This window comes from Gloeophyllum trabeum (genome assembly GCF_000344685.1).
Source record: "Gloeophyllum trabeum ATCC 11539 unplaced genomic scaffold GLOTRscaffold_00010, whole genome shotgun sequence".
Lineage (NCBI taxonomy): Eukaryota > Fungi > Basidiomycota > Agaricomycetes > Gloeophyllales > Gloeophyllaceae > Gloeophyllum > Gloeophyllum trabeum.
This window is the reverse complement of record NW_006920419.1, coordinates 621,143-647,262: the sequence shown is the minus strand read 5'-3', so window position 1 is coordinate 647,262 and position 26,120 is coordinate 621,143. Positions and strand designations below refer to the sequence as shown.

The 26,120-nt window shown below is 51.0% G+C and overlaps 9 protein-coding genes across 9 annotated transcripts; 2 read left to right on the top strand and 7 right to left on the bottom strand.

The window, feature by feature from the left end:
- The first annotated feature begins 1,676 nt into the window (after positions 1-1,676).
- On the top strand, positions 1,677-2,954 carry GLOTRDRAFT_116969 (uncharacterized protein). The gene is made up of 2 exons (XM_007869699.1): positions 1,677-1,790; positions 1,851-2,954. The coding sequence occupies exons 1-2, from the start codon at positions 1,777-1,779 to the stop codon at positions 2,578-2,580; spliced, it is 744 nt and encodes a 247-aa protein (XP_007867890.1). The 5' UTR covers positions 1,677-1,776; the 3' UTR covers positions 2,581-2,954.
- A 21-nt stretch (positions 2,955-2,975) lies between these two features.
- GLOTRDRAFT_139761 (uncharacterized protein) lies at positions 2,976-6,564 on the bottom strand (the record flags this gene model as incomplete). The annotated part of the gene is made up of 3 exons (XM_007869698.1): positions 2,976-3,581; positions 3,631-3,815; positions 6,395-6,564. 3 exons carry the CDS (start codon positions 6,562-6,564, stop codon positions 3,328-3,330), a joined length of 609 nt encoding a protein of 202 aa, XP_007867889.1. The 3' UTR covers positions 2,976-3,327.
- Positions 6,565-8,309: 1,745 nt separating this feature from the next.
- Positions 8,310-10,020, bottom strand: GLOTRDRAFT_130916 (triacylglycerol lipase; the record flags this gene model as incomplete). Its single annotated transcript, XM_007869697.1, has 3 exons — positions 8,310-9,350; positions 9,401-9,748; positions 9,808-10,020. 3 exons carry the CDS (start codon positions 10,018-10,020, stop codon positions 8,310-8,312), a joined length of 1,602 nt encoding a protein of 533 aa, XP_007867888.1.
- A 774-nt stretch (positions 10,021-10,794) lies between these two features.
- GLOTRDRAFT_139760 (uncharacterized protein) lies at positions 10,795-12,182 on the bottom strand. Its single transcript, XM_007869696.1, has 5 exons — positions 12,033-12,182; positions 11,689-11,979; positions 11,275-11,633; positions 10,906-11,201; positions 10,795-10,847 (listed from the first exon to the last, which is right to left on the bottom strand). Exons 1-5 carry the CDS (start codon positions 12,124-12,126, stop codon positions 10,841-10,843), a joined length of 1,047 nt encoding a protein of 348 aa, XP_007867887.1. The 5' UTR covers positions 12,127-12,182; the 3' UTR covers positions 10,795-10,840.
- A 258-nt stretch (positions 12,183-12,440) lies between these two features.
- On the bottom strand, positions 12,441-15,579 carry GLOTRDRAFT_130914 (alcohol oxidase; the record flags this gene model as incomplete). Its single annotated transcript, XM_007869695.1, has 25 exons — positions 12,441-12,472; positions 12,525-12,551; positions 12,610-12,682; positions 12,739-12,803; positions 12,858-12,890; positions 12,951-13,001; positions 13,058-13,135; positions 13,194-13,260; positions 13,311-13,384; positions 13,435-13,504; positions 13,555-13,726; positions 13,774-13,852; positions 13,904-14,046; positions 14,103-14,284; positions 14,341-14,409; positions 14,475-14,486; positions 14,548-14,586; positions 14,647-14,779; positions 14,839-14,908; positions 14,964-15,037; positions 15,097-15,140; positions 15,199-15,260; positions 15,317-15,416; positions 15,464-15,471; positions 15,525-15,579. 25 exons carry the CDS (start codon positions 15,577-15,579, stop codon positions 12,441-12,443), a joined length of 1,812 nt encoding a protein of 603 aa, XP_007867886.1.
- A 1,133-nt stretch (positions 15,580-16,712) lies between these two features.
- GLOTRDRAFT_139759 (uncharacterized protein) lies at positions 16,713-18,194 on the bottom strand (the record flags this gene model as incomplete). The annotated part of the gene is made up of 14 exons (XM_007869694.1): positions 16,713-16,785; positions 16,842-16,964; positions 17,019-17,081; positions 17,135-17,144; positions 17,203-17,221; positions 17,277-17,290; positions 17,353-17,377; positions 17,433-17,480; positions 17,532-17,705; positions 17,759-17,769; positions 17,822-17,904; positions 17,960-18,012; positions 18,065-18,085; positions 18,132-18,194. The coding sequence occupies 14 exons, from the start codon at positions 18,192-18,194 to the stop codon at positions 16,713-16,715; spliced, it is 780 nt and encodes a 259-aa protein (XP_007867885.1).
- Positions 18,195-19,511: 1,317 nt separating this feature from the next.
- GLOTRDRAFT_111703 (uncharacterized protein) lies at positions 19,512-21,402 on the top strand. Its single transcript, XM_007869693.1, has 5 exons — positions 19,512-19,765; positions 19,822-20,156; positions 20,212-20,517; positions 20,577-21,267; positions 21,322-21,402. Exons 1-4 carry the CDS (start codon positions 19,601-19,603, stop codon positions 21,193-21,195), a joined length of 1,425 nt encoding a protein of 474 aa, XP_007867884.1. The 5' UTR covers positions 19,512-19,600; the 3' UTR covers positions 21,196-21,267; positions 21,322-21,402.
- A 41-nt stretch (positions 21,403-21,443) lies between these two features.
- On the bottom strand, positions 21,444-22,220 carry GLOTRDRAFT_44715 (ADP-ribosylation; the record flags this gene model as incomplete). Its single annotated transcript, XM_007869510.1, has 5 exons — positions 21,444-21,547; positions 21,687-21,765; positions 21,818-21,884; positions 21,945-21,983; positions 22,036-22,220. 5 exons carry the CDS (start codon positions 22,218-22,220, stop codon positions 21,444-21,446), a joined length of 474 nt encoding a protein of 157 aa, XP_007867701.1.
- A 2,350-nt stretch (positions 22,221-24,570) lies between these two features.
- Positions 24,571-25,609, bottom strand: GLOTRDRAFT_130911 (DUF1768-domain-containing protein; the record flags this gene model as incomplete). The annotated part of the gene is made up of 6 exons (XM_007869692.1): positions 24,571-24,684; positions 24,741-24,827; positions 24,877-25,005; positions 25,061-25,385; positions 25,436-25,531; positions 25,590-25,609. The coding sequence occupies 6 exons, from the start codon at positions 25,607-25,609 to the stop codon at positions 24,571-24,573; spliced, it is 771 nt and encodes a 256-aa protein (XP_007867883.1).
- Between the last annotated feature and the right edge of the window lie 511 nt (positions 25,610-26,120).

The following is a 26,120-nucleotide window of genomic DNA, read 5'->3' as shown; positions in this document are numbered from 1 at the left end:
CGCCGTTTCACAGGATGTCATGTTGTGGTCCTTGCTGCCTGTTTTTATATTCTCCTACGCGGGCGCCTGAGTAATTTGCACAAATGCTTACTTTATATCAACGTCGCCTCCTTCGTATTTGCAACTGCTCAAATTGTCGTCGCCTTCCTGGCCGTATTCCTGGTGGTAACTTTGAGTCAGGGAAAGCCATTGGATTATCAGTTAGCGGCGATTAACGCTTATAATGTTCTCGACGCTTTGTCGGACGCTCTTATTCCCACGACTAAGTGATTCATTTTTCATTCCCCAATTCATGGAGCTTACTAGTATGCGACTGACGATAGTATTATTGCCGATTCTTTATTGGTTTGACTTCGAACTCAGAACACTGTGTACTTTCACTAATACTGTACTTTGTCCCCAGATATGGCGATGCTACGTGGTCTGGGGTCGCAGGCTTTGGGTTGTTGCTCTGCCCATCATTCTTCTGATAATTGGGACAGGTGAGTTCATGTTCCCCGTTGTCGTTCGAGACAAGAAAATATGAATTGAATTCTCGACCAACAGTCTGTGGTTACATTCTGGCCTATGCGGAAGTGGCCGCTTATTTGATCCGCCTCCATCAGTCGCCGACCGATTTTTCAACCACGCCTGCATTTAACCGTCTGGGCTACCTAGTCCAGTATATGAACATAGGATACTATGCATCATCTCTCGCCACCAACGTTTTGATGTCAGCACTGATTGGTCAGTGGCGTGTATGGGGGCACGCACATGCTGGGAGATAACTGACGGAGATGCCCATCAGCGTATCGCATCTTCGTCGCTGCTCGAGGCGTACTCACCCACTCCGGCAAGAGCTACCACCAGAAATACACTCGGATTGCGTCTATAATGTGAGCGCACTTACTTGGACTACCCAGACAGACATGCTTACATGCTACAACTCCAACGCAGAATCGAAACTGGTGCTGTGTATTCTACCTGTCTTCTGCTTGCGTTCATCCTAAAGGGACCGGTTCCCATTCCCGTTGGCGTATGTCTGTTCGAGCTCGATCCCTCGTTCGTTCACCACTAAATAATCATGCAGTATGTCTTGGGTACTTTGGTAGCACTGAGTGCTGTGAGGTGTAGTTTGATTCTGTGCTCATAACACCCACTGATCGGGATGTTCCAGAGCATCTTCCCGGCCCTATTCACATTGCTCTTCAGCTTGAACGTCATAACGGAGGACGGCTCCAGGGGAACGGACAATCCGACGGTGCCGCCCCTCGAGTTTGCCATGCCGCAGATAAGTGATCAAGGCCGCAGCGTCGCGCAATCAGACAACGCGATTGGCGCTGAACTGATTCGTATATCCCATCCGGAATGTAGCGGAGCAATTCGTCTCGGCACCCAGGCAGACCTTGTTCACAAAGGTTGAGGATATCTATATACTCCGTTCCGTCGTTCTTGTAACCTCGTTACCTCTTGTACCCGGTCGTACGAGGGAGAACATCATCATTCGCAATTGGACACTTGTCTCTACATACTGTACATGTAGCATTCTGTTGATTTTGAATCCAAACTCGGTGGTGTCGAGACAACTGCGATACCGATCGCCGAGTCAGAATGCGTACGCCGGGCACTCCTCGGCTCCGACGGCGACTGATACAAAAAGTGCAAGGCGTACAGTGACTCGCAATCGTCCCTCATGTGTATGATTGTCTACGGTCTCTCAAAGTCTCCAGCTTTGAGGCTGAATCTCAAACCCAAACCATAAGTATCAGTGCTCATGAGCTCAGTCCCATTCAATTCATGGCGTGCCGAAGGTAAGATGACCCTTCAAGATTCCGTCAAACTCAGTTCATTCTCATAGTTCGTTTTTCTAGGAAGGATCGCCGGTACCTGGTCGGGTGCCACGTCGGCGCCGTCGCACTCCGAGGATGCGATCACGACTGCTGTCCCTACCCTCGGGACAGGTGGGGCATTATTGCCAACGAACGCCTCCACTACACACCTCACACAGTCCCACGTCCTCCTCACCGACGCGGAGGGTGCAAAGACTCGTACAGACCCAAATTCGTGTGTATCGAGTGCCGCAGGGCGTTCAAGATGTGCTTCCGAGAGGAACATATCTACAGGCCATCAAGACCGGGCAGCGGCTTCGAGTACGCGCCCAACTTGGAGCGACTCGAAGATATGGAAGAGCGGATGGTTAAATCCACTGCTTACCGTAGGAGGGCCAGCGGACGAGTGGACGAATTGGAGCGCCTGAGAGAAGAAATTCGCTCGATCAAAGCGTTGCATTGGGACGTATTCTGGACGAAGCTTGACACGTTGTCTTGCCCCGCCTGTTGCGTCCCGGGCATCCCTGTCGGAAGCACATTCCGACCACCGAGCAAGAAAGACAGTAAGGCTTGGGCGGCCGTGAAGGCGATTTTGGAGGGCGGCGAAGCGCGGAACGGACATCACTTCACGTACTGTCCCACTCGGGCAGAGGAAGACGAGGCGGAGCTTATTGAGGAAGCGCGGCGGGTCGCACGACGACGAGAGACGGAAGAAGCTTGGAGGAAAGAGAGAACTCGGCGCATCGAAATCTTGCGCAGCTCGTGTGGATGAATGTAGATTCGTCGAGAGAAGCTGTAGATATTCACGGTTTCGCTCGAAAACCATACCGTACATGGGCGTCCTCTGTTACACGACTCGTCCCAAACTTACTGAGGACACCTTTCATCAACGCCTTCGTTGCGACAGCGAAATCGTCCTGGACCGACTCTTGCAGCGGATATAGCATGGGATATAGCATATACGATACGCAGCGTCAACCAAGGACAGAGGCGCTGGCCAGGAGAAAGCCATGGCAGAGGACAAAACCGCGTAGCATCGCTGGTGCAAGCCATCCTATAATCAGTCTTTACGACTCGACTCGTACTACTGCCCTAGGGCGGAGACAGGCGCTATGTCCTCTACACGTTTCTTGATAGCGGTCGCTTACAACGCGATCAGCGCATTGACCGCCACCAAGGCTCTAGGAGTCATGGCCAGCCGTCAATACACATCCTTCCCCACTGTGTCAAAGGGCGTTCCGCGTTTCCCGTTTTGCGGTCTTCATTCCAAGGCTGAAGGATCGCCTGATTTTGATGGGGCAAGGAAATGCACCGAACCTGCTTATCGTGCTGGCAGGGCCAAAAACGCACGAGGAAAGAAACGGCCGTCGCGTCGACTTGAATAGCTTTTCAAGGAATTTCATCTGCACTGCCTGCGAGCGGTGCGCAGGGATTGACAAGAATCCCAGACAGCACCCGAAGACGGGAATGGCTCGTGGAGGTCAACCGGAACATAGTGCGAAAACGCCTCCAAAGCATATCAAGTCCCTGCTCTTTTCTGCTGCAGCATCTTCTCGAGCTCCTCGAAAGCGCTGAGGGTCACATTCTTCGTCTTATTACCCTCCGATTCCTTGGCAGCATCGCCAGCATCCCGGATAGATGCAGGCCATTCGCTCTCGGGCACATTCCAGGCTCTAAGTGTAGATCTGAGCGCATTGAGTGAAGCATTATACGCCTGTAGCGACTCTTCGTACAAGTCATATACACAGACGGCGCAGCCTGACATGCAACATTCTATGATACATTAGGGATATATGCGCGTCAACAAGTCCAACAAACATACCGTCTGCAGCTGGCGGCTTAGGCTCCTCTGGGATCACCAGTCCTCTGAACGTCTTCACAGTTCCAGAAGGCCGGTGTACTGGGTGTACCTCCCTGCCCGGCGGGGACGAAACCGCCGTGTCTCCAGGGAGGTCGCCGATGAATTCCGTCAACGATGCTTTCTCCCGAAGGGACCGTTCAAGACGTCTATAGCGATCAGACAAGTTTTGTCCGCCTCTTCTCGGACGTTTCCAATGCTCTAGCGCGACGGCTGTCGGAGGGCGCACGTCCCTACTTGTAGTGCCATCGCGAGTCGCTGAGCGTCGCGCTATCCATCGAGCACATGGATTCACAAGTCCTACTGGGTGGTCGGCTCGGATACTCCTTGCGATACATAACATGCGTTGAAGGCAGCAAGGCGGAAAGAGGCAAGAGGCAAGAGGCAAGAGTAACCCTGGACTGGAGGACTCGCGAGCAACCGCGACAAGCTTGATTTTATACTCGGAGCCGCCGGGCCGGCGAGGCCCGCACGAGTCCTGAGGCGGACTGGCTGCTGTCACTGGCAGTCGCAGAAACTCTCCCAAGCATCTGCGACCGCTTGAAAAACTTGGGAAGTATTCGGCGCTGCGCGGCACGCCAGGTCCGATTCCTCGTAAGGTAAACGAGTGGCAAGGGTTCTACAAGTAGGTCAATAGTCTTTCTAGCCTCCCGGGCGCTGCGCGGCATCAAGAATACTCCTAGTTATTATATGTTGATCTCAGTGATACTAAATCATATAAGTTCGTAACTCTCAAACATAACTGTGTGTGGCTAGAACCTTCAATCATCCTATACTTGGTGTCAAGTACAGTTATTTCAATACACAATACACAGTTTACTTCAGTACTACACTCGGGTAGCATTACTATTGAGTCAGTGCACATGCATACTGTAGGTGAGATGCACATCGTCAGGCTGAGGCCTCAATGCTGCCAGTACTATGCCTCGTATGTAACTTACCTATCTTGTGCCGTAGGCCGCAGGGTACTTGCCATCGGCGCAATTCCACACACAGCCGGGGGATGCCTGACAGTGCCATTGGCCCGAGATCTTGAAAGGATCGTGCCGTGCAGAGACCACACTACAAATCTGGAATTAGTCCCTATTCACAAACGGTAATTATTGACATGAGAGGTAATAGCTCCTATTTGCTGATGGCGGTAAGATTTGGATCGGTGGACCTTCCATTTAAGGAGGGTGCTCCCGTTACAGTTAAGGTAATTTGGGCTATAAGGGGTATACCCCCTGTTCAACGCTGGCAATTTTCGATCACCAGAGAGCCCTATACAACGACTGAACAGTAAACCGATTCTAGGGGAATCGGAATCCACGGATGAGGCAGAAATGTTATATAGGCTCGGTTTACGCGAATCAATAGGTCCAGATGCTCTATCAGTGTCCGCCTCCTGTCGAACATTGCATAGTCCAGTTGCGTGTTAATAAATATGAGGGAACAACGACAAGCAGCGTGCTGTCGACGTCGTGTCATCCATGGTCTTATATTGCGGAGGCCCTACTGCAGACCCCTGGACATAGCCACCTCTAATGCCCGAGGTCTACATCCCAGCAGTGTGATCACTGGCAGTCGTCCACATATCATCACATGTCGTAGACATTAGCTGTATCACAGGTATCCCAGTTCCCATGCCAAAGGAGTTGACGATCCTGCTTATACAAGCTGTGATATATAGTGTAGCTTGCCTTGTAGTTCACCAACGGCCTCAGGAGCGGCAAACTCCATGGGCCGGAGGACCACAGTGGTGGCCCTAGAGGGTTCGAGACGTGTATCGGGAGTGGAAATAGCCTGTTCCGTGGTTCGGTCTAATCCCACATAAACCACGAGAAGGGTCGGGAATATACCCTAGAGCAGAGCGTTGTTAGACGGTGAAGACCGGAGACATAGGAAACAGATTACGGATGCCATGCCCACGATCGCTCCAGACACACCCTGCATACGACGATGAAAAAAGGAGCGCAGAAAACACAGTGAAAAGACTCACAACCGCAGCGAAGTCAGAGAGGGGATTGCCGGACTGGGTAATCACAGCCAGAAGCAGGCACGCAGAGTAGATTGCACCGGATTCAATGCTAAAAGGTGAGCACGCAATCTAGTCGATATATACGCGGCTGTACTGGATATATATACATCAGAGAGGCGAGCCGGATATACTTTCTGCTTTGAGTGCTTCCTATGTATTGCCGTAAACCACGGTGTGTCCAAATAATGCGGCCTCCTGGAGGAAAAGCCATAGAATGTGTCTCTGTCATCCCACGACGACTATACGAAACACGTACCTATTAGTACAGTCACGAGAATATTAGTGACCAAAGAGGCGGAATAATACATTTGTCTCATATCGTAATATAAGATTTGGAGATCCGTCCATTCTTGTGGAGGAGTGACCTCGGAAAGCGGGAGTCGGAGTCGTAGTCGATATGCTTGCGCAGAGATATAAACCATGACCATCCCACCGGCTAAAAATCCACGAGCGCTCGTGACAATCCGAAGAGCCCGATGATTATGATCATGTACCTGTGCCTACAGTCAGCATGACAAGAGGTATGATTGTGACTGCTCGGTTCCGCCACACGATGAAGCAGCGCCATATCTAAGCAACATCAGGTGACTGCATGGATAAAATATATCGTGAGTTGGACTGACCAATAAGCCATCCGCAACGAAGCTAATTAAATTTCCAAGGTCAGCGCCCTGGTAATTACTGTAGTTGGGGAGGGATGACACTCACTTGTTCGCGGTATTCAAAGCATTCGCGAAGACATCCAGAAGGTTACCAACGTCTTTCTCTCTCAGGACAGACTCGGTTTCTCCGGGATATGTGCCATCCGCTAAGACATCAGTCGTGAGGAAGGCATACAAGAAGTTGACGATAGCGAGAGCAGTGGAAATGATAAACATGATAGTGATAACTAGGAGCAGCCGTTTGTGAACTACTCGTCTATCTTTGCGAGAAAGCAGTATGCGCATGCAGACAGCATATAGTACTATGTACATCCCTGAATATCATCGCTGGCGTGAGTGAAGGATCTATGAGACAGGAATAAATCCATACCATACAGTAGAGTCTGTATCTGAGGTGATTATGAAGACTTGAAATGAGCGAGAGCAGATATAGTCTCGAGGACTCACCCAGAGCCACAGTATGGCACTCTGAAGATGGTCAGGATGTCAGGCACTGACCCAATGCCATTACGTACCTTCTGGGTGGACAGCATAGCTACACGTAGCAAAACAACTGAGGTACCTCGGAGGGGGGAGGGCGGGGGAGCGGCTGACCTGGTAGGGATACGTAGTCCCGATGAAGGGTATTGACTGAAGCCACCGCATCTATATAATGACGAGGCGTAATCAGTTAAGAAGTGGAAGACCTTTATCATTAAGAGATGTTAAATAAAGTAGATGTTCCACAGATCTATCACGACGACTTCTGCATATTGTCTCCGACGCGCATGGGACTCGTAGACCCCGGGTCCGGGAGAACGAGGGCCGGTGATCGAGCTTGGTACTTCTCCCTGACGGCTGTCCATGCATTGTTCGCCAGCGCTACCTTCACGTTGAGAGCCTACTACAGAAGCTCTTGCAGATACTTCTGCCGATGTGAACCAAGGGCATGTACTATCAACAGCTCGTTTCAATGAAGTCAACTAAAATCATGATGAATGCTTCTTATGAGAATCGACAGATGGCACAGCTTTGCAATATCGGATGACGCACCCCCATCCGCGCCCAAGTTCGGGAACAGTCAGAAGAGTGACCATGAATAGTGAGCGTGATCGCCGTCTGAAGTGCGTGTGCCCAGTTCTAGCTATAGCATTTTGCTTGATGGTACGATCGTGCATTGGAGTGCTGGTGTGAGTCCCGAAGAAGAACCATCTAGTTGAAGTTGATTTCTGTGTAGGACACTTGAGTACGAACTAGACCAACGGAAGTCAACAACTCACTGGCAAGACAGCTGGCGGATGTCAGCAACGGTCCGCCACTCCTGGAGTTTCAAAATAGTCATAGAACTTCCCTTGGGTAGCCAGATAACTCCCGCACGGAAAGGTTGTACAAACCGGTACCGAATCCCAGCGCCACTTCATAGTCTTTGGAGGAAACCTGGTCATGAGGGCTGCTCAATTCTTAACTACCTCCCGTCGTTCGTTCGTTCGTTCAATCCGTCGTGCTAAAAATAATGAGAAAGAAGAGATGGCCGAGCCACGCCGGTGGCAAGCTGGGAGAGACAAATCACATGGACGTGGTCTCGAATCATCAGCCATCGCGCGATTGAACGAACGACGGCTTGAACGACGGGAGCCAGTTGAGAATTGAGCAGCCCTATGGGGTTGCATAGGATTGATATCTAAATCATATGCAGACAGTTCATCGCCACCATGTATCCTTGATGGCAGCGTGACTCAGCACAGAACGACCGAGAGAGCTCGAGGCCTGATGACGAACGCTCAAAATGGTGGCGTCCATTTGATACACGAGCGAGTCAGCATACTGCTGGAGATCACGAAACTCAGGCCGTAGAAAGCCTACCACTATCGACATGTAATGGGCGAGTAGGGTGAAGCTTCCACTAGGATACCTGCAGTCCAGGATGAGCATACCACTGAGATTAGATTTGTATCGTCAAGTGTCTGGCCGTGACGCAGCCATCACTGCCTTAGTTGCAAACCGATACTCGACAGATATGCACATCGCGCCTGCTGGTCCGCCTGCACCGTCTCCATTGCAGTGCCATTTCCCTGGATGAGCACCCGCTGGTACCCCTGCTTGGCCCATGTACCCCATTCCGCTGACCCACTGTACCGATACGTATTTGGGTTGAACGTCCGAATAAAACTCGTCCAGTAACCTTGCATGACCGGGACCACGCCTGCATTCGTAGTAAAGTACGATACTGGTGCCTGACCGCTGACATACTGCGGTCCCCAGATGGCATTGATCTCGACGGTGTGCGGCACTCCGAGTCCCTCGGCAACTTGCTCCGGGTCCTCAACATCGTAGTGGTAGTTCCAGCTCTCCGTGACACCAGCTTGCACGAGGGCGCCCGAAATGTAGATACCCGGGCAGATATAGCGGATTTCGCCATATGCGTTGCTGCCTTGACGCCAGTACTTGCCAGCGGTGGGTGTCGCGGGAAAGCTATCGTTTGTAACAGGGTACATCGAGTTGATTGTTGCCAGCTGCTCCAGCGTTATGGAGGGAAATTGGGCTTGTATGAAGGAATCCGAATCACCAATCGTATTCGTCGTATTGTATACGAAAATAGTGCCTTCGTTCGTGACGTCGCCGAAAATGGATGGGACTCTTATGAACTTCCCCTGTTCGAACAGGTGGTATGTGTAGTCGGGGATGAGATCTCCGTCGAGGGTCGGGCCATACATGTATAATGCAGCGTACTGAGCCCCTGGATAAGCGGTTTGTATATTTACCACCTGGAATTCGGCGGTAGTTAAACTCCTGAGGCAAGCAAGGGTGTCCGAGGCGCCTGTACACCCCGCTCGTATAACCAGGTTGTCATATTCCCACTGGCTTTGTTCCGCCGTGAACAGGGTGGCGAACGTTTGGGACTCGGAAGCGACTGCATGGAACAGGCCGTCGTCGCGCCCACCATGTGCCGTCAAGTGATAGGTTATAGAGGCGCCTCCAGCGCTGTCGCCCCCCACAACGACATGATCTGGATCTCCGCCAAACTAAATAGCAGTGTCAAGTTTGGCCGCACCCATATAGAAAACGTACCTACCCGCCTAATATACTTCTGAACCCACTGCATCGCTTTCCTTTGATCTTTCAAACCATTGTTCAGACTAGCCTGCGTAGCAACCTCCTGACTTGCGAGGAAACCGAAGGAGCCGACACGATAATTGAAGTTTACGACCACGATATTCATGTCAGAGGCTTCTATCAGCCCCGTACCATTGTAGTTCGGGTTGGAGTTGGTTGCAAAGCCACCCCCTTGAATGAAGAAGTACACTGGTAGCTTCGATGAGGTATTAGCGGCAGAAGGGGCGTATACGTCCAGGAACAGGCAGTCTTCCGAGGTGGTCGTACTATTTGGATCTCCGGGAGTGCTTAGACAAATCAAGCCGTGCTGATGTGGGAGGGATAAGCAAGAAAACGCAACGGTGTATAGTCAAGCCAGTTGCATACCTGATCTGCCATTTGGATACCTTCCTCCGGTAGGGGATCCTGCGGAGCGGCAAAGCGTAATTCTCCTATGGGTGGCGCTGCATACCTAATTCCAAGCCAATCCGTCACTCCTCCAGCACGCGCCGTGCCAAGGTACTTGGCGTAGTCGACATCGACGATGGGACTGACCGCTGCGACTGCAAGCACTGGGAGAAAGAGTTGGGAGAGCATCATGGAGGGCCTCCGTTCCGAACTTGTGCATCTTCGTTTTAACATCGGCTATTTAGCCAAAAATACTTCAGAAGGCGTGACCACGAGTCTGAAGGCCCAGGACCCGCGCGATGTCCCGCACACAGGAAAACTTATTCTGAACGTTCTAGTAGAATATTATATCGGACTTACTTGAAGCTTTAATGTAGGAGAGTACGGACGACTACAGCGACTGTGGTGGAAAGATGGCTGTGGATCTTCCGAGACTTGATTCGCTGTCGATGTGGATTCACTACACGTGTCTCTTCCGAGCATCCGCAAGCAGTGGCTAAGGGAGCACTTTGATAAAACAAGCGATGACACCGGCTCCAGGTTAGTGAGAAAAAACTGGAAGTCGGTCGTTGTGGGGGAAAAAGTCGGAAGAACATCCGTGGTTGATCTATAAGAGCAACGAGGACCCGCATATAATCCATCGACTGTTGTTTCGGGGCACAGCAAACTCCTGTAAAAGAGGCATGAATAGAGGCAAGGGGGGAGGTGCTCACCTTTCAATCGCTGATGGAGAGAAGAGCAAGAGGCGACTCTCGATGAGATGAAATGTCTGCAGTGTGATGTGACAGGAGTGAAGAAAGCCGTACCACTCATAGCTTGAGAGGAGCTGCGTCGTCCCCGCGCTCGGGGGGTCACTATTATCCGATTGAAGCCGAGCTTGCAAAGAGCATGGACTATGTCAGTAATAGTTGCCTGCCATCCCGCTCTAATTCGGGGACTCAAGCAGTATGTATCCATGTTGGCCAATCCAGGGTAGTAACTGCCACCGCAAAGTGACCTGTATTATAAAGCTCTATAGACTGGGACAAGCCTAAGCACGACTTCACCAGTAGGATACAGTGAAAAGAGCCTACTCACATTAACCTGTCTACCCGCTCCCTCTTCCTGCTGTCCCGGAAGGGCATACTGGAAGCGACGAATTCTACTTTTCTGGAGATGGGGATCTCCACCTCCACATGGGAGGCAGCGGGAGCGTCAGCCGTCTCTGGCTCACCCTGGGGTTCAGGCTTTGAGGAGACAGGCCGACCGCTCAGTCTGTCGGATACTTCCAGCGCGTAGTCATGAAGCGAGTCATGAAGCCCTTCTACGGTACCCGGCAGCAAAAGGTGAGGCAGTATGCGGGTGTGGAATATCCTGTGTGCCACAGTACCACCCTTCCAGAACAATAGTTCAGCACGCAACTTCATGAAACCTCCGCACGTTTGAGAAATGAAGCAAGAGACGCACAAACTGATGATATATTCCGCCCGCTATGGCCTCCACGGTCAGACCAGCAACCTTAAACAACCCGACACTTCTCAGTAGCTCCGCCTTACCCTCTCCCCCCGTCATCGCTAACCGCCGTCTGAGCTCCTCCTGCTCTTTTGACCGGTCCTCGCCGAACTCTAATCGTTTCGAGGCCCCGGGGAGATTCGGCACCCATCGCATGACACGCCCCAGGGACCACTGGGAGGCGACATGCTCGCCAAGAAGATAGGTATTTAGTGTCCGGGCAGCGACCAGGTCAAAGTCAAGCGAGGGTGTTCGGACAGTGGGAGGGACGGAGTGCAGGAAGAGAAGGAGATACGCCTCCATAGCGCGGCGACCTACAGATATTTGAGGTTAATACAAGAAGCAGTGAAAGTGAAGGTAGCATCGCACCCATGAAAGCCAGACGGGCATTATGCCCATGCTTGCCATCTTTATGGGTCGCATGCGTCAGCATTCGCCTCGCGAGTTCATCAGGAAACTCAAGAGGCTGAAACAATTCATTGACATGCGCAGTGAGATGACTTGTCGGATGGCCGGTTTCGGTTGCAGAGTCAGAGGAGTCGCGCTGTGATCGCGTTGCTTTCCGGTTCAACCTTTGCGTCCTACCGACCGTTGATGACCGCTTTGACGTCCACTCCTTTTCGCCCTGCGCTGCATGCTCGTGGTTGTACCGTCTCCATACTGCATTGATAGTCAATACACGGCGGTGACATGGAACGAACGGATCGTCTGACCTAGCGCAGTTCGCCCGGGTGCCAAAGGTGAGCCGCACGGCACCTTCTCCAGCGCGCGTTTAGACAGATTCAGACATGAAGAGCGCAGAGGCATTGCTGCCAACCAATTCAGAAGACACTTGAAGCAGGACCGTGACGGCTGGAACCGCAAGCATTTCGGAAAACCGGAAACGCATAACAAATGGCTGATCACGTGACCATAAATAGCTGTAGGGCAGGTCGCGGGGGACAATCTCAGCGGTCATACTTAGATACTAGTCTGAGTAGACCTCGACAACATTATGCATATGTCGGCCAGATACGTCCTGACTTCAACTATATTCTAAACAATTATGATGTTTCCTAGAATTTCACAGTCTGACTTCCACAACAACAATCAACGGCGTCCTCCCGAGATTCGGAGGTACATCAAGCGTAGCTTTGCTTCAATATATCCGAGGCTAAGGAAAAGAGTGTGAATGCGAAAGATAAAGCGGATTGAGGGCGACGAACCTTGTTCAGCTATAGCGTACGCAGTAGCTGCGAGTAAACTCAGCACCAGCCTGCCCGCCAACTTAGCAGGGAAACGTTCTCTTACCTTGAGTATGCGCCGCAATATGCAGGGGAACAACGGAAAGATCGACAACTCTAATGTTCTCCGTTCCATATACCTATCTCGCAGAGTAAATCGTCTATTTCGTGTCGAAGAATACCCTTCTTGGCTCACCTTTAAATCAGGACCTACCACTCCGCCTTTATCCTTCGGAAGCATGGAGCACGACCCGACCGTGTCTATAGATTAATATTCAGTCCTGTCACTAGGTGAAACAAACAGAAATTACAGACGGAACGTCGTCATCATAAACTTCTTCAGCCAGTCTACAGAACGATCGATGTAGTGGTCAGGTCTCGCAAATATATCGGGGGGAAGCTATGTACTTCCGATGTCCTCGTCTGTCTGGACCTCAGGTCCGGGATTCAGTTCTTCAACTAAGACAATTATACAGTTGATAATCAGCAGCAGGAGAAATCGAGCGAACAAATACCAATCATGTCGCAGAACGGAGCCGTCTTGCTCAGCTTCGTCCGCACGAACTTGACGGTGTCGACAAAGGTCTGAAGATCTAAGGTTACTATCCTTCAGCTGCTTCGCAATTTGATCATAGGGTATATTCCACCAACCGATTTCTTCTTCGAAATAGTGAGGGTCAAAGGCCGGATCTTCCTTCGGGTCTGGCGACGTGCAATGCTGATACCATAATCAGACAGCTCACCATAGTTACCTGTTAAGACACGCACTATTGTTCCCCTGGAAAAGTTATGATTCGTAGCCACCAGAATCGAGATATACTTTTTCCCAGGCTTCGGAGGAGCTTTACGACCATAAGAGCCGTCTTAGACCTGGACAGAAAGAGTCACGTACCTGGAAACCCTAAGAATCCAGGGTATGTGATAATTTCGCAACAGGGAGCACCCCTGTCCAACCTTCCCAGCTATAATGAGCGAGTGAGAATTTACCCCCAACCCTGAGATCCAGACGAACCTGTATATCGATCATCTCCTTCATTCCAGGCTTGTCATATCGAGCCGTCTCCCGCTCGACTTTCGACTTCATTGCAGAATAGACGTGCTCAGCAGTAGAGGGGGAGAGAGTGGACAACGGCGCGAACGCAAATCCCACTATACCGAGGGTATACACGCCCTCCCCGACCGCACTGACAGTCAATCAGCACCGTTGTGCCAAGATTGAAGCATTACTCACTGGAGTTCGATGTGTTCCGCGACAACCTTCGGGTCTCTTAGGATATCCAAAGTCTCGAATGCCGCATCGTCCTTCAATTCTACACGGAGTCACATTTGACAGCTCTCCCCGAGATGAACCGTTGGCGTACCATAGACAATCCCAGTGAAAACATGTTCTTGCACATTCTCGCCCACGCTGGGCAGTTCTACGACCGTGCTCATACCTATCTTCTCCAATACCTCGCGTTGCCCGATTCCCGAGAGTTCCAGGATCTGAGGGGATTTAAGCGCTCTAGTACAGAGCGTTATATCAGACAGGCTCTACTCAGCCCAAACATAGTCTCGTACCCTGCGCACAACACCACCTCCCTCACAGCATGGACAACGCACGCCCGTCCTTCGCATTCAAATTCCACTCCAGTGGCTTTTGCCAAAACACCCTGCGTCATTGAGTCTGTTATGATCCTGTGACAATGCGCGTGGACCAGAACAGTGAGATTAGTGCGATGGATGTTGGGCAGATAAAACGCCTATGTGAAGGGACTGTCAGTCGGAGACGCAATGAAGTGGTGATGCGAATGCGGACAGTTGTGGAGTAACTTCTCGTGTGGGTCTTTGGATCCACTGTGTTAGGGCCGAAGAATATGCCACAGGGCTGTTGCACCATATCCAAGTCAACTTAGTAATCCGTAAAATGATACCTAAAGGTGTGGAACGTACGTCGCCTCCAAGCTAGACATCGTTAAAGTAACATTAGCGTCGTGTATCTCAATAGACGTCAATGCAGCCGTACAGGGTTATGGGCGACACTCAAGCCTAAGTTGAGGAGAGACTGCGATGAGTGTCAACGCCAGTCAGGATATACGACGAAGACGCCTGTGGTAAGACTTACTTGCTGTACTTCGAGTTCTATCTTCGGTATTTTCGCCGGGAAGGCTGTGAGAAGTGAGCCTTCGTGTCCACTTTCCCAGTGATCGAGCTCTAGATTGTGGTTCTTTCGGAATTCTGCGGTAGGGTACACAAATCTATCCTGGTGTCAGTATCCTGTTTCATCGTAGTAAGAATCCGACAGAAGGACACTTACTTCTCAGTCCTATGTGAATATTTCTGATAGTTATTCCAATTCCAGCCGGGGTTTCCTAATCTCTCAATGTCTACGTATCGATGTGAAGGTAAATATACTACGAAGGGAAACATACGGTGACCCACCGTCAACATCTTCCTTGGGAGGCTTACTCCAACACAAGAAGTTGATTCCTGAGCTTCCTCCGAGCCCTTTACCTCTGGAAACGACTCGCATGAGGAGATCATACGCTAACGGAACTACGATACGATAACCCACCGTTGCCATACAAACTGATTCCCATTGCAGTGTTTCTGTGCGGTCTAACATGAATAGCAAGCGGTCTTAGCAGTGGATACGGGAAGAAGTAGCCGCACTTACGGTGCGGAAGCACCAATCATAGTGAGGCTGACCGAAGTGCGTTCCAAATGATGCGGGCCGGACTGGGTGAGGGTACGTCGAGACGCCGTAAACGTTTATACTTCGGGAAGAAACGTACTAAGATCAGGGTCGTTTAGGTGGGCAGCACCAGCTTCTAAAACACAAACAGATATGTTTGGATCCTCAGTCAGACGTGCAGCTAAGCAAAGGCCAGCGGTCTATCACGTATAAGCTTCGGATACCAGTAACATGTTCGAATACATACTCCTCCACCTGTTTGGGGCGTTAACCAAAGTAGCGCTACTGAACGCCGTTCGGAAGCTCACCGACGATAACAAAATCAAATCTCTTGTCGACAACTTCATCCAATCTAGCGGGCATACTGAAGACGCGATAGGGGGCCCGTAACGCAAGCCAAGAAAACAAAGACTAGTGAGCGTGTACACAGTGTCGCCAATGGTACGGTTGAGATCTCTAGCGTACGCATATCGAAGCGACCCTTATACTCCTCGTCTACGGCCAGATCGGACCTACATTCTTCCTCAGAAATGGACGACGCGTCGTATCACCGATGAAGGAAGAACAGTAGCTCTTCACGGGATCGAAGTGGCGCTGTACAGTCAGAGTTACCCGTTAGCGGGAACGCTCGTTGGTTGCGACCCTTCCCGGGCCTTCGCATATTCGAATCAGGTATTGCAGCAGCTCAGCTGGAGCTCAGCGTTTGCGCTCCTTCCGTGCTGCTCTCGCGACCAGTTTGCCTTCAGACATGGCAAGCAGTCCACAGACACCCTGATTTCCAATGAAGATGAATCTGGCAAGGCTGCTGCTGCTTGCGACCTTGCCGAGCCTCGGCTCAAGGAGTCCTTCCTCGGTATCCACCGTTGATTCACGACCTCGAATCTCCTGCCGCTCCGACACTGCTGACCGCGCGCACAGCATCTACCGCCTTAAGTATCGCCAACTGCCTAATGTAACGTACCTATGGGTGGTCTGAAAAATATGTAGTTGTTGCTTATGTTACCCTCGGACTCGTTTGGAGAGGGAGGAATCAAGCTATAGGGGTCGTCCTCCGCTCGGATCCAGTTCACATGGTCACAGTCCAATAGTACGCACTGACATGTGAAGCTTTATTTTTGAATGACGAAGGATGTCACTTTCACCGTGCATCAACGCTTTCCGAATCCCAGAGCGGACCATGCGGCCCGGGCAGGGTTAGGGTTATGCATACTTGAAGCAACCACCAAGACCTAACATGTCGAGGCCAAGTCGCACTGACAGCAGGATAGCTACCCCAATGGTCAAGAAAATCTAGAGTTCATCTATTCAGAACTGGTCACACGCGATCGCGGGATCCGTAAGTAAGTTGCTTTCTTCCACAGCCATCTCGACTAAGGAGGGCTGTAAAGAAGCCGAAATCATCCATGTGTATCACTGGCTACCTGATATAATACAAAGAAGCAAAAGCACACCATCACATACAAATCAAAGAACCATGACAAAGGGTGACCGATCGGTCAAGGTCGAGCGAAATGCAAGCTCGAGGAATCATCACCGCTCTGGGTGTAGTCCGTGGTACCAAACGTACTTCTGCTGAGGAAGGAGTGAGCAATGGAGAAAGAGCTGGTGTATCGGAGCAGACTTACTCGGTAGCGGTTGTGGTTTCCATCTGGACTCGAACTGCCATGGATTTGTCCATTCCTGGGCGCAACACCCTCGAGCTCGGTTTGTAAAATTCGAGGGTAGACAGAGTGGAGATAGCGGGATTGCTGTATGGTGTCAATGTCCTTGATCGTCGCAGACGGGGATGGAATATGACGTACGGGAGCACCTGTGGTGACAAGAACTCCGATAGTTCTCTGTACATCCTGGTAGAACAGGTGACCCTAATCGAAACGTGTTAGAGGTACTCTGTAAGATAAATTACAAGGCGGCGCACATAACTATCGCTGCGTGCGAGAAAGGACCTATTAGTATTTCGGTGATACCCCAAGATTTCCAACTTACAAGCGAACGGCTGGAACATCTGAACCGTAGCCTCGAGTAAGTACCCAGACAGATGGAGACACGTCGCCACTCACGTAGTTCATTATGTCTTGAACGCAACGCATGAGCTACAGGAGCATATTGCTAATTGCGATAGATCAAAGGACATACCATTTAGATTCAGAAGAAGGAACACCTGGGCAGTCGTCTCAGCAAGACAACACATGAGCAGAAGTGCCACCATGACACACCGAAGGAACCAGGTACGCCACGGTCGCGACGCCCATACAAATCAGGCCCTAGATGTTGTCAGGTTCGGTTTGAAATGATGGACGTATCGCCTAACGTACCTCGCGATACAACATCCGCCAGAGCCGACTCAGTCCCTCCTTACGGAGAAGGGAGACGAAGCTAACGCCCATGAAAACGCAGTCCGCGGCGAAGCTGGTAAGGACGTTGGGTTTGAACCTGGATGTTCCGACCGGCGAACAAGATGATGATTGAGGATCCCAGACAGCATCCGCCTTCGAGTGCCTTAATAATCACGACGTAAAGAGCTTGCAAGATGGATACGTACGACAGACACCGCTGTCAAAATGAGCTGAGACGGGCTAAGAAATGCGAAGTCAGAAGGACGTACCATGAAGCAGGGTTCCCCAGTTGGCGCCTAATACGACTGCTAGTGGTATCATATATTTCTTCTTTGACGCATTTATTGCAACGCTGGATAACGGTGTAGGTAACAGTATACGCGTTAAGAGGCAGGTTGACAACCTACGCTCGGATCATCAAGAGCAAAGACGCCAGGCCAACTGCGATGTTGCCTAAAGCCTGACAGTGTTTGTTATGGCCTCGCGTCGCTTCTGGAGAGAAGAGATCCTACCGTAACGGCTTTGAAAGCACCCTGAAAGAATTCAGAAGATAGATCTTGCCATATAGAAACCACATACGGAGCAATTCAATTCTTTCTTGACATTCAAAACAGCAAGAAAGACGGCAATGTCGAGTAACATTAACCATCGGGATAGGATATACACCTGAAGCCACTTCACTGGTATGTTTAATCATCGAAGCGTGCTGTCTCACTAGCATCGTCCACCGTGCTGGCTTTTTGCCCCTCCATACATCCCACTCGAACGGGAAACGCAGCGAGATTTCGGCTCTTTACAGTTTCACTATCGGCACACACCGTGAGCCCAAGAACAAAGCACGCACAAGTATAGTCCTCCCAGAATATGCACAAAATGCACGAATATTTCTAGAGCGTCTCAGTGAGAGATCAAGGAACGAGATAAGCTTCTTCACCAGTTTGATTGGCTACGACATCGGGATCTTTCCAGCCGACCATATCACGCTTTGTTGCGAGCAGCCGAGTAAGAGAGTGGAGGGGAGAGCGACGGGAAGAAAGGACACTACTCCAGCGTTGCCAGGTATATACGACTGTCAGCTGGAGAGTCGACCCTGAGTTCGAAGCTGATGACGCTCGGCGCAATGCCATAACAGGGTTTGGAGGCGCCCATACGTGTAAATATGGCAGTGTGCCAAACGTTGCGCACTTGTTGACATGCGACAACTGCTGAAACTGGCTCCGACCTGGGAGCAGAAATATTTAGAATTAATGGCTGAACCCGTAGTCTTGTAGAAAGCCTGCTCAAGGGAAACATCGCGGGCAAATGTGAACGCGAAGGTATGGGCGGAATGAAATGCTCGCGGACCCACGAATCCACACACGCGCACTGACGGGTGGGAAGGACGAAGTCTGTGAAATACACGAGCCTTTGCAATGGAGTTATTACCGAGCCACATTTATTCACTACAGTTCCCTGCGAGTGGATATCTTGCTGAAGGTTGAGGCGGCGCTACCCTTGTTAATATCGAGATACTAGTAGTCGTGGTGAGCGCCTCAAGGCCTCATGGCAGAATGGGCGCTCCGTCAAAGGATCTTCATACATCTACGCAGCTTCCATGCAAGCCATGACTGTACAGCACGAGCTTCCAGGAAATGAAGTGAATGGTGGCGGTCAGCGTCTGCGTAGAAAAGGGCCGCGGGGATGAAGGCAATTCCCGTGTCTTCCGGATCTTTTGGAGATATCTCCTAATGCTGAACGCGGCCTGCAGATTCCAAGCCAGTTATAGCTCACTATTACTAGCATCATTCATGCTTCCGCGTCGTTGTGAGTAAGCATTTATCCCAGGAGACATGACAGTAAAGACAGAGGAAGGTGCGAGGACTCGGAGAAGACGTGACATTATCGCGTTACATACGATCATGTGACTCGAGCCATCTTGTGACCCGTTACTCAGCCGACGTGTCAGTCGCAACCCGCTCTGCAGAGAGGCCGACTCGAATATCTTGAGCTGTCGACACGATAGACTACTGAGACATACTCTGGAAACGAATGACTGATAGACACCCGCGATGTCCGCACCCTTATACCCTCATAAACTCGATTTGACATACCCTTTGAAATGGACGACGCACAACTCGTCGTCGAGGGATTTACCCTTCTATGGGGACCGTACCACTGAAACGCCGGAACAATATGTTGTTCGGACGTATCTACAATTTTTATGGCTTCCCGAGGTGCGTGAATCTAGTATATAAGTGAAGCGTACATTTAAATCGTGGTTCATTGGCAGTCGATAATGCCATTGCAGTTGCTCATACCCAGTCTTCTACGTGCCTCGGGCGATTCGCCTTTTGGGATCAACGAACAGCACCCACTACACGCGCTTTTGGATCCTCTGCTTCTTACACCTCGATCCTGCACGAATAAGTATCATACTGAAGTTCCTCAGATTTTGGCGGATGAGGGTGGCGCAGGAGACATTGAAGAGGGCACCATGTGGTTTGCGTTAGGATATGAGAAAGGTGACGAGCAGGCTGAGCCTATTGCTGGGGGCTCCAAGGATCCGACGAATGATGCTGCCGAGCCTTGGAAGAAGAAGTGGCTGGAGCGAATGGAAAGACGCGAGTGAGTCAATCCCTGTGTAGCGTTCGAAAACAAAAACCCAACGTGCTCTGCGAAGAGTGCAGATCCAGATCCTCCTCCATTTCCTTGTATTGTCCCTCCCTGGCCCTCACCCTGCACCGACGACCTCTCCGAAGAAACGCAAGCGTGCGACGTCCGTCCATGGCTCCCCTTCAAAAGCGGGGCCAGAAGAGCGCTCTGACATACTCGAAGCTCGACTGGAGTCCTTCATGGATAAACTGTCAACCTGGCAGCTGGTCTCTTCGCTCGACCAAGACCAGGACGCCAAGGGTAAAGCTAAAGAGGCAAACCCCGATGCGCTAGACTGGATGCAGACGTTCTGTCGAGACATCGTTGAACCTCGGTACGTTAATCACCGTCACCGCACGATTAGTCGATTTTGCTGACGACATAATGGTCCAGCTTCAAGACCGCGCTTCCCGAGCTGACTGATCTCCTCCGCTCCAAACTCTTCCCAGACTCCCCATTTTCTTCCTCGTCCCGCTCCACATCTCCCGCGTCCCGTTCACCTTCTCCATTCTCTTGGCCCACCAACCCTCGTAAACGAAGTAAGCAGGACCATCGAGCGGGTAGCAAGGCTCCACAGGAACAGCGAGAAACCTCCCGCGCCCGATCACTGTCCATATCACTCGCCGAAGACCGGATGTCTGTGGTCCCCGGGCGGAAGAAGCTGTCTAGGGAGGTCAGCATGAGTCGAGTCTTCAAGCCTAAACCAAAGCCTCTGCCGAGGGCGAACGAAGTGAAGAGCAAAGTCAAGCCTAAAGCAGACAAGACGAAGAGTAGTAAAAGCACCGGCTTAGGCGTCACGCTTGTTGCCGCCACCCCGGTGAAGAACCGGTCGCGGTATGAGAATGTACAGCAGAGGAGTCCGACACTGGGCAGCGCTGCTCCGCAGGAAGCAAAGCCTGAGGAAGACGACGACGAACTACTACTGGGAGGTGACCTGGACGACAGTGAAGATAATTGGGATGTTGGGGAGAGTGTGTGGGTAGCCGATACCCCGACGAAGAAGGTGAAGTAGTCGTCAGGATAACGATGCACTGTACAAATAGTTCGGGAAGGCCGCTTTCCATGGTACCATTTAGCTATCTAGGTGAGCCCCAGTCAACTTCACAATTGAGTATCTAACAAGTACATCGTCATCCAGACGAGTATGGGAGGTCTTGTAAACTACTTATAGGTCAATTATGCAGCATATGAGACAGAACTGGGCTGGGTCAAGTCGTCGCAATCAATCACGTAATTCCACGTCGCCATTGGAATTCATGTTCACGTCTTCGATTCGTACATGATGAGGTAAGCTGGTATGGCAGCATGTTCGTCATAGACTACTAGCTCGTCGTAATTCAAGTACCTGAACGGAAGCAAACGAGCTGTTATGCCTAGAGGTCAGTTAGTTTTTCTGTCCCCGTATGTATCGTCCACTGACGGTGGGTTTGATCCGGCTCTCCTATCACCTGCAATTGAGGAAGAGGTCGTTAGGCCGTGAAGAGCGGCTGCGGCGCCCAGGACGTACGCTATCGTAACCGGGTGAAGGTCCCGTCCGGCGTGCATCTGTCTTTGTCAGTTTCTCTCCATTTCCAGCCACCACCTAAAATCGCACATGCAGCTCATGACTCGAGCATGAACCTGGGTGTGCCTACCTTAGTGAGAAGCATGGCCTTGCATGTGGAACGTGCAGAAGGTAAGTTCTTGCAGTAATCGTTCGATCTGTCGAAATATGGCTGATGGTCAGTTGTCAAGAGCGAAAATGAAGCGACAAGTAAGCACTTGGACGACGTCGCAGATGTGTATATTCCGGCTCCAAATCTTAGTATGCCCACGTGTCAATACAGGTAAGAATGGCGAGGTCACAGCATACCTTCCAGCTTTTCTACGCCATGGATGGGCGGTGCCAGCTAACGAGAGCTTAAAGGATGTCTTGATTATTCCACAGAGGGAACATTCTGGCAGGGAGCAAAGCATCGTAGAACCCTTGTCACCGAGGTTGCAGGCTCTCTTGGTTCCATGGAAACGTCTGCGCTCGTTCCCCTCCGGAAGTCCCATTGACTGGAACCTGCCTTGCGATTCCACAGTCGTACTGAATATTGTCAGTGAATCTCGGAGCATGTCCCCCATGCGTAGGACTGACCGATAATTTTCGTACGCGGTCGTGATACTCTTCGGCTGAATCACCTTGTAAATGTACAGTACCTCTGGACACTTGCTATCGTGGAGCCATTTCTTTCGGAATTGGTTTAAGACTGAGTTATTTCTGAGGATTATATTACAGCACAAGGTGAGTGGTCCGCCTACTGTCTGCGTATTTCTCATCGCTCGGCTGCAGCGTAACAAGACCGGTGGCGGACCTGCGCAAGGATGAGCATTCTTCAATGCGATTCAATCGGATACGCACCCTTGATGCTCCGGAGAACAATACCCACTCGCCGGATACGCGGGCAGGTCACAATTGAAGTGGTCGCATATCTTCATTCTGCCGAGTGCATTGCTATAGAAGGAGGTCACGCGAAGAATTCATTTCTGATGTGAAGGAACGCACTCGCGATGCCGCTTGCAGCAGTATATTCCCCCAGGGTGCGCAATTTCAGTACAACTGGGATATGGACATTGACTCATTGCGTCTGGTTGGATCAGTTGATGTGGAGGGCCCGGCGCAGTCTACTGCCGCCAGAGCATTTATACAACACCGAGAGCGCTGACCAGGACTGGATCATGAATATCGTCACAGGTGAGATACAAATATTTTATGAAACATTCCTAGGGGATGAATGTCGGGTGCAAGCGAAAGTGACCAGAAGGCAGCTCCATCAGGTGCATGCAAACTCGTGGTAGCATCACATCGAACGCGAGGCAACGGCAGAGTTGTTCAGAAACGAACTGTCTCGTGGAAACATCCCGAATCCCAATGCCTCGGAGAGTACACGCATCCCGTGGAGACGCCCGCGCAATCCATTCAGCTCAGCGGTCCTTTTGTTGATGCATGCGCGGAGTCTTCGATCATTCCGAGAGAGCATAGAGACCGCGGATCTCTGAAGCTTATCCTGGCGTCAATCGTGTTCATCTCTGAGCTGGGGTCGATTTACCGCTGCAAGTACCCGGACCGGATCCGTCGTCCAACGATATCGTGAGTCAGCCTTCATGCACCATGGCCTGCTGCCTCTCCGATATCGATCTTCCCTCCCTCACTCGTTCTATGCAGCATCTACCGTTGATAGTGGAAGCGAAAGGCGCAGGCTTGTACCTGTATACGACTTCGCAGCAAGCTACAACATGAGCACGAGGTAAGTCGCGCATTAACTTGCTCATAGCTGCTACCATCGACGGCGGAGGCGGGTCTGATGAAACAATGATCAATAGTGCTATCACGATCTCCATACATGTCTCGGGCTCTGGAATCGACATATCTCGCATCAGTACTGCTAACGTCGGTCCAAGTGCGCCGGGTTCTAACAACCCTCCCGCCCGCCGTCGGACCATCAAGTTTTACCAGCGTGAAAGGCCGTACTTCGAGTTCAGCAACTTCTCTTATCATACAGTTCGATACAATGGGAAGGACTATGCAACAAGCGAACATCTTTTCCAGTCTATGAAGGCATGTTCCCTCCATCGTTCTAGATACGCAGAGGTACTGACTGTCTTCAGTTCGAGGACGAAGCAGATTCAGAGACTATCAGGACACAATCCAGCCCTGGGGCCGCATCACGAGCAGCGCACAAGCTATCTCATCGTGTGCGCAAGGGCTGGTATGATGACAAGCTCAATATCCTGACGGTACAAAAGGCGCTTGGGTCAAATGTCTTATTCTCATCACATTTTGGCAGATGGGCGAAGTCCTCAGGCTAAAATTCACGCAACACGAGTGTCTGAAGGAATTACTTTTGTCAACGGAAGATGCTAATTTGATTGAGGTATGCAATATATTTGGCAGTCCGGCAAACCCTGACTCGCGATATAGGATTCCCCTCAGGATTCATTCTGGGGTATCGGGGCAGACGGACTAGGTCAGAATCAGCTGGGCAGGGCTCTGGAGAGACTACGGACGAGTTTGAAGGAAACTTGATGTGTGGTTCTCGTTGATGGAGACCTGCTCATCCCCGCTATTGACATCGTGATGCTTGCACTGCCACGAACTAGGCCCCACTCTGAGGCACACGTGAATATATGTTTCCAGGCGTCCGCAGCCTTATCGTGGAGTTTCGGAACGACGCAGGGCTCGCGGAAGGTCAGGTTCCAGTACTGTCCGACGGGGCGACTGCCGAGGGCATAGCCAAGCTGGAAACAAGAGACCTTACCAGATACAAGGGAACTCTGTCTATAAATAAGGAGTACCAAGCCCGCGATACAGACAATAATCCTCAGACCATATGAGAACTCCGCTTTTCCGGCAGAGGGTGTTCTAGATACTGCAGAATTGCCTCAAATTGGACCGGACCTTCTCCAAAGCCTTCCCAAGTTCATTCCCCCCTTTTCCATCGGAGCCAACACCCCAGAAGGAATCTATAGGAGAATCCTGCAGTATATTCCCTGTGAGTCACAGTCCTTACCAGCAACATGGACGCGACGAACTTCCACCAACGACGCATCCCCGGTGTCAAGAAGCAATTTCTTGAGCTGGTCGTATTGCGTAAACTTGAGCAGGAGGACGATCTCCATCTGAACCTGTCATTAGTAAGCAATAAAACGTCAAGGGAGGCTCCATTACTGCTTTGACATTGAAACGTTGTTCCGTCCATCCCTTCCGGACGCGATGTTGATATTTCCTGGCTTCCTCTAGAGCACCACTGGGTGTCGATTGAGTCCGTATACGCTCTGCATCGCCGTCATCTGCGAACTGCAAGAAACGTCAGAAAGGTAGTTACAGTCCCCGACAAACTCTGGATTGTGACCTTCAAGGACTGAAATAGATGCTCGCTAGTCGGATAGTCCTTCTGATTATACCGGATCGTGTATGGCGCAAAATTTGTGAATTCGTAGTATGGTTGGCCCTTCTCGTAGAACTTAATTGTCCCAGAAGACTTGCGAGGTCCCGACCAAAAGAACCGGCTCAAACCAAATAGCGAGAGAATCCCACCTGGACTGTTACCCTTCGACGCCTGGGGGGCCGGCTGAGGTCTGACAGGGTTTTGGCTATCCGAGAGGATCATCGTCAACAAGCGAAGCAAGGAACATGAATCATACTCTTGAGCATGTGTTGATGCTTTTGCGTGCTCGCTATGGGAAGGTGTGAGTCCATACGTATCATTCTAATTCAGATTCCTCACCGAAGATGCGTCTTTGAGCAGTACTCGCTCCCTTGATAAGTGGGTTGCTGGCACCGGGGATACCGACAAGTACCCTTGGGTTTGGCGGAGGAGGATCTAGGGCAATGACGCGATGTCAGGGAGTCATTAGCCTGAGGCTAGAAAGTTGCCCTACCTTGCAGACGACGATTCCATGCCTTGCTCAGAGCTTTGAAACCGACTGGTAGTGGATCCCGCGTTGAGACAGTAACCGGACGTTCTGCTGGTTGTTCTCCAACTGCAACTTTAAGAAGTTGCACGTGGAAGTCATGCTACTGTGCTATAGAGGCGAGTTTCGTGGGCAGGACGTCCGAGAGGAAACTAGACACGGGCCATACGTGATAGTTAATAGGACAGGTATTCGGCATCATGAAGGGGTCATGCAGCACTTCAGCTTGTGCAACAAATTCGCATCAGCTTACATTACATTACTTTCTCATGGCACTTCGTAGCTTATGACCTCGCAAGATGAGTGACAAGAGAGGGAAGATCAAGTCAACGTTAGAACGTACCACAGACTACCCAGGCTCGCACCGCGTGCTCAAGGGGAGCTGCTCGAACGATGCATACATTAAATGAGGCTGGGCGTGCCCTATCGCGGGAACCATAACAATACACGATCATGATTCATGCGTGCATAAATAATGTCCGTCAATTGGCAATGCAG

Coding starts and splice junctions, on each gene's coding strand:
- GLOTRDRAFT_139760 (XM_007869696.1), bottom strand. CDS start 12,126: ATGCCTCTGCGCTCTTCATGTCTGAATCTGTCTAAACGCGCGCTGGAG. Junction 11,634..11,688: donor TGCCCGTCTGGCTTTCATGG/GTGCGATGCTAC, acceptor AAATATCTGTAG/GTCGCCGCGCTATGGAGGCG. Junction 11,202..11,274: donor GCGGAATATATCATCAGTTT/GTGCGTCTCTTG, acceptor TTGTTCTGGAAG/GGTGGTACTGTGGCACACAG.
- GLOTRDRAFT_111703 (XM_007869693.1), top strand. CDS start 19,601: ATGTCCGCACCCTTATACCCTCATAAACTCGATTTGACATACCCTTTG. Junction 19,766..19,821: donor AATTTTTATGGCTTCCCGAG/GTGCGTGAATCT, acceptor GTTCATTGGCAG/TCGATAATGCCATTGCAGTT. Junction 20,157..20,211: donor GAGCGAATGGAAAGACGCGA/GTGAGTCAATCC, acceptor TGCTCTGCGAAG/AGTGCAGATCCAGATCCTCC.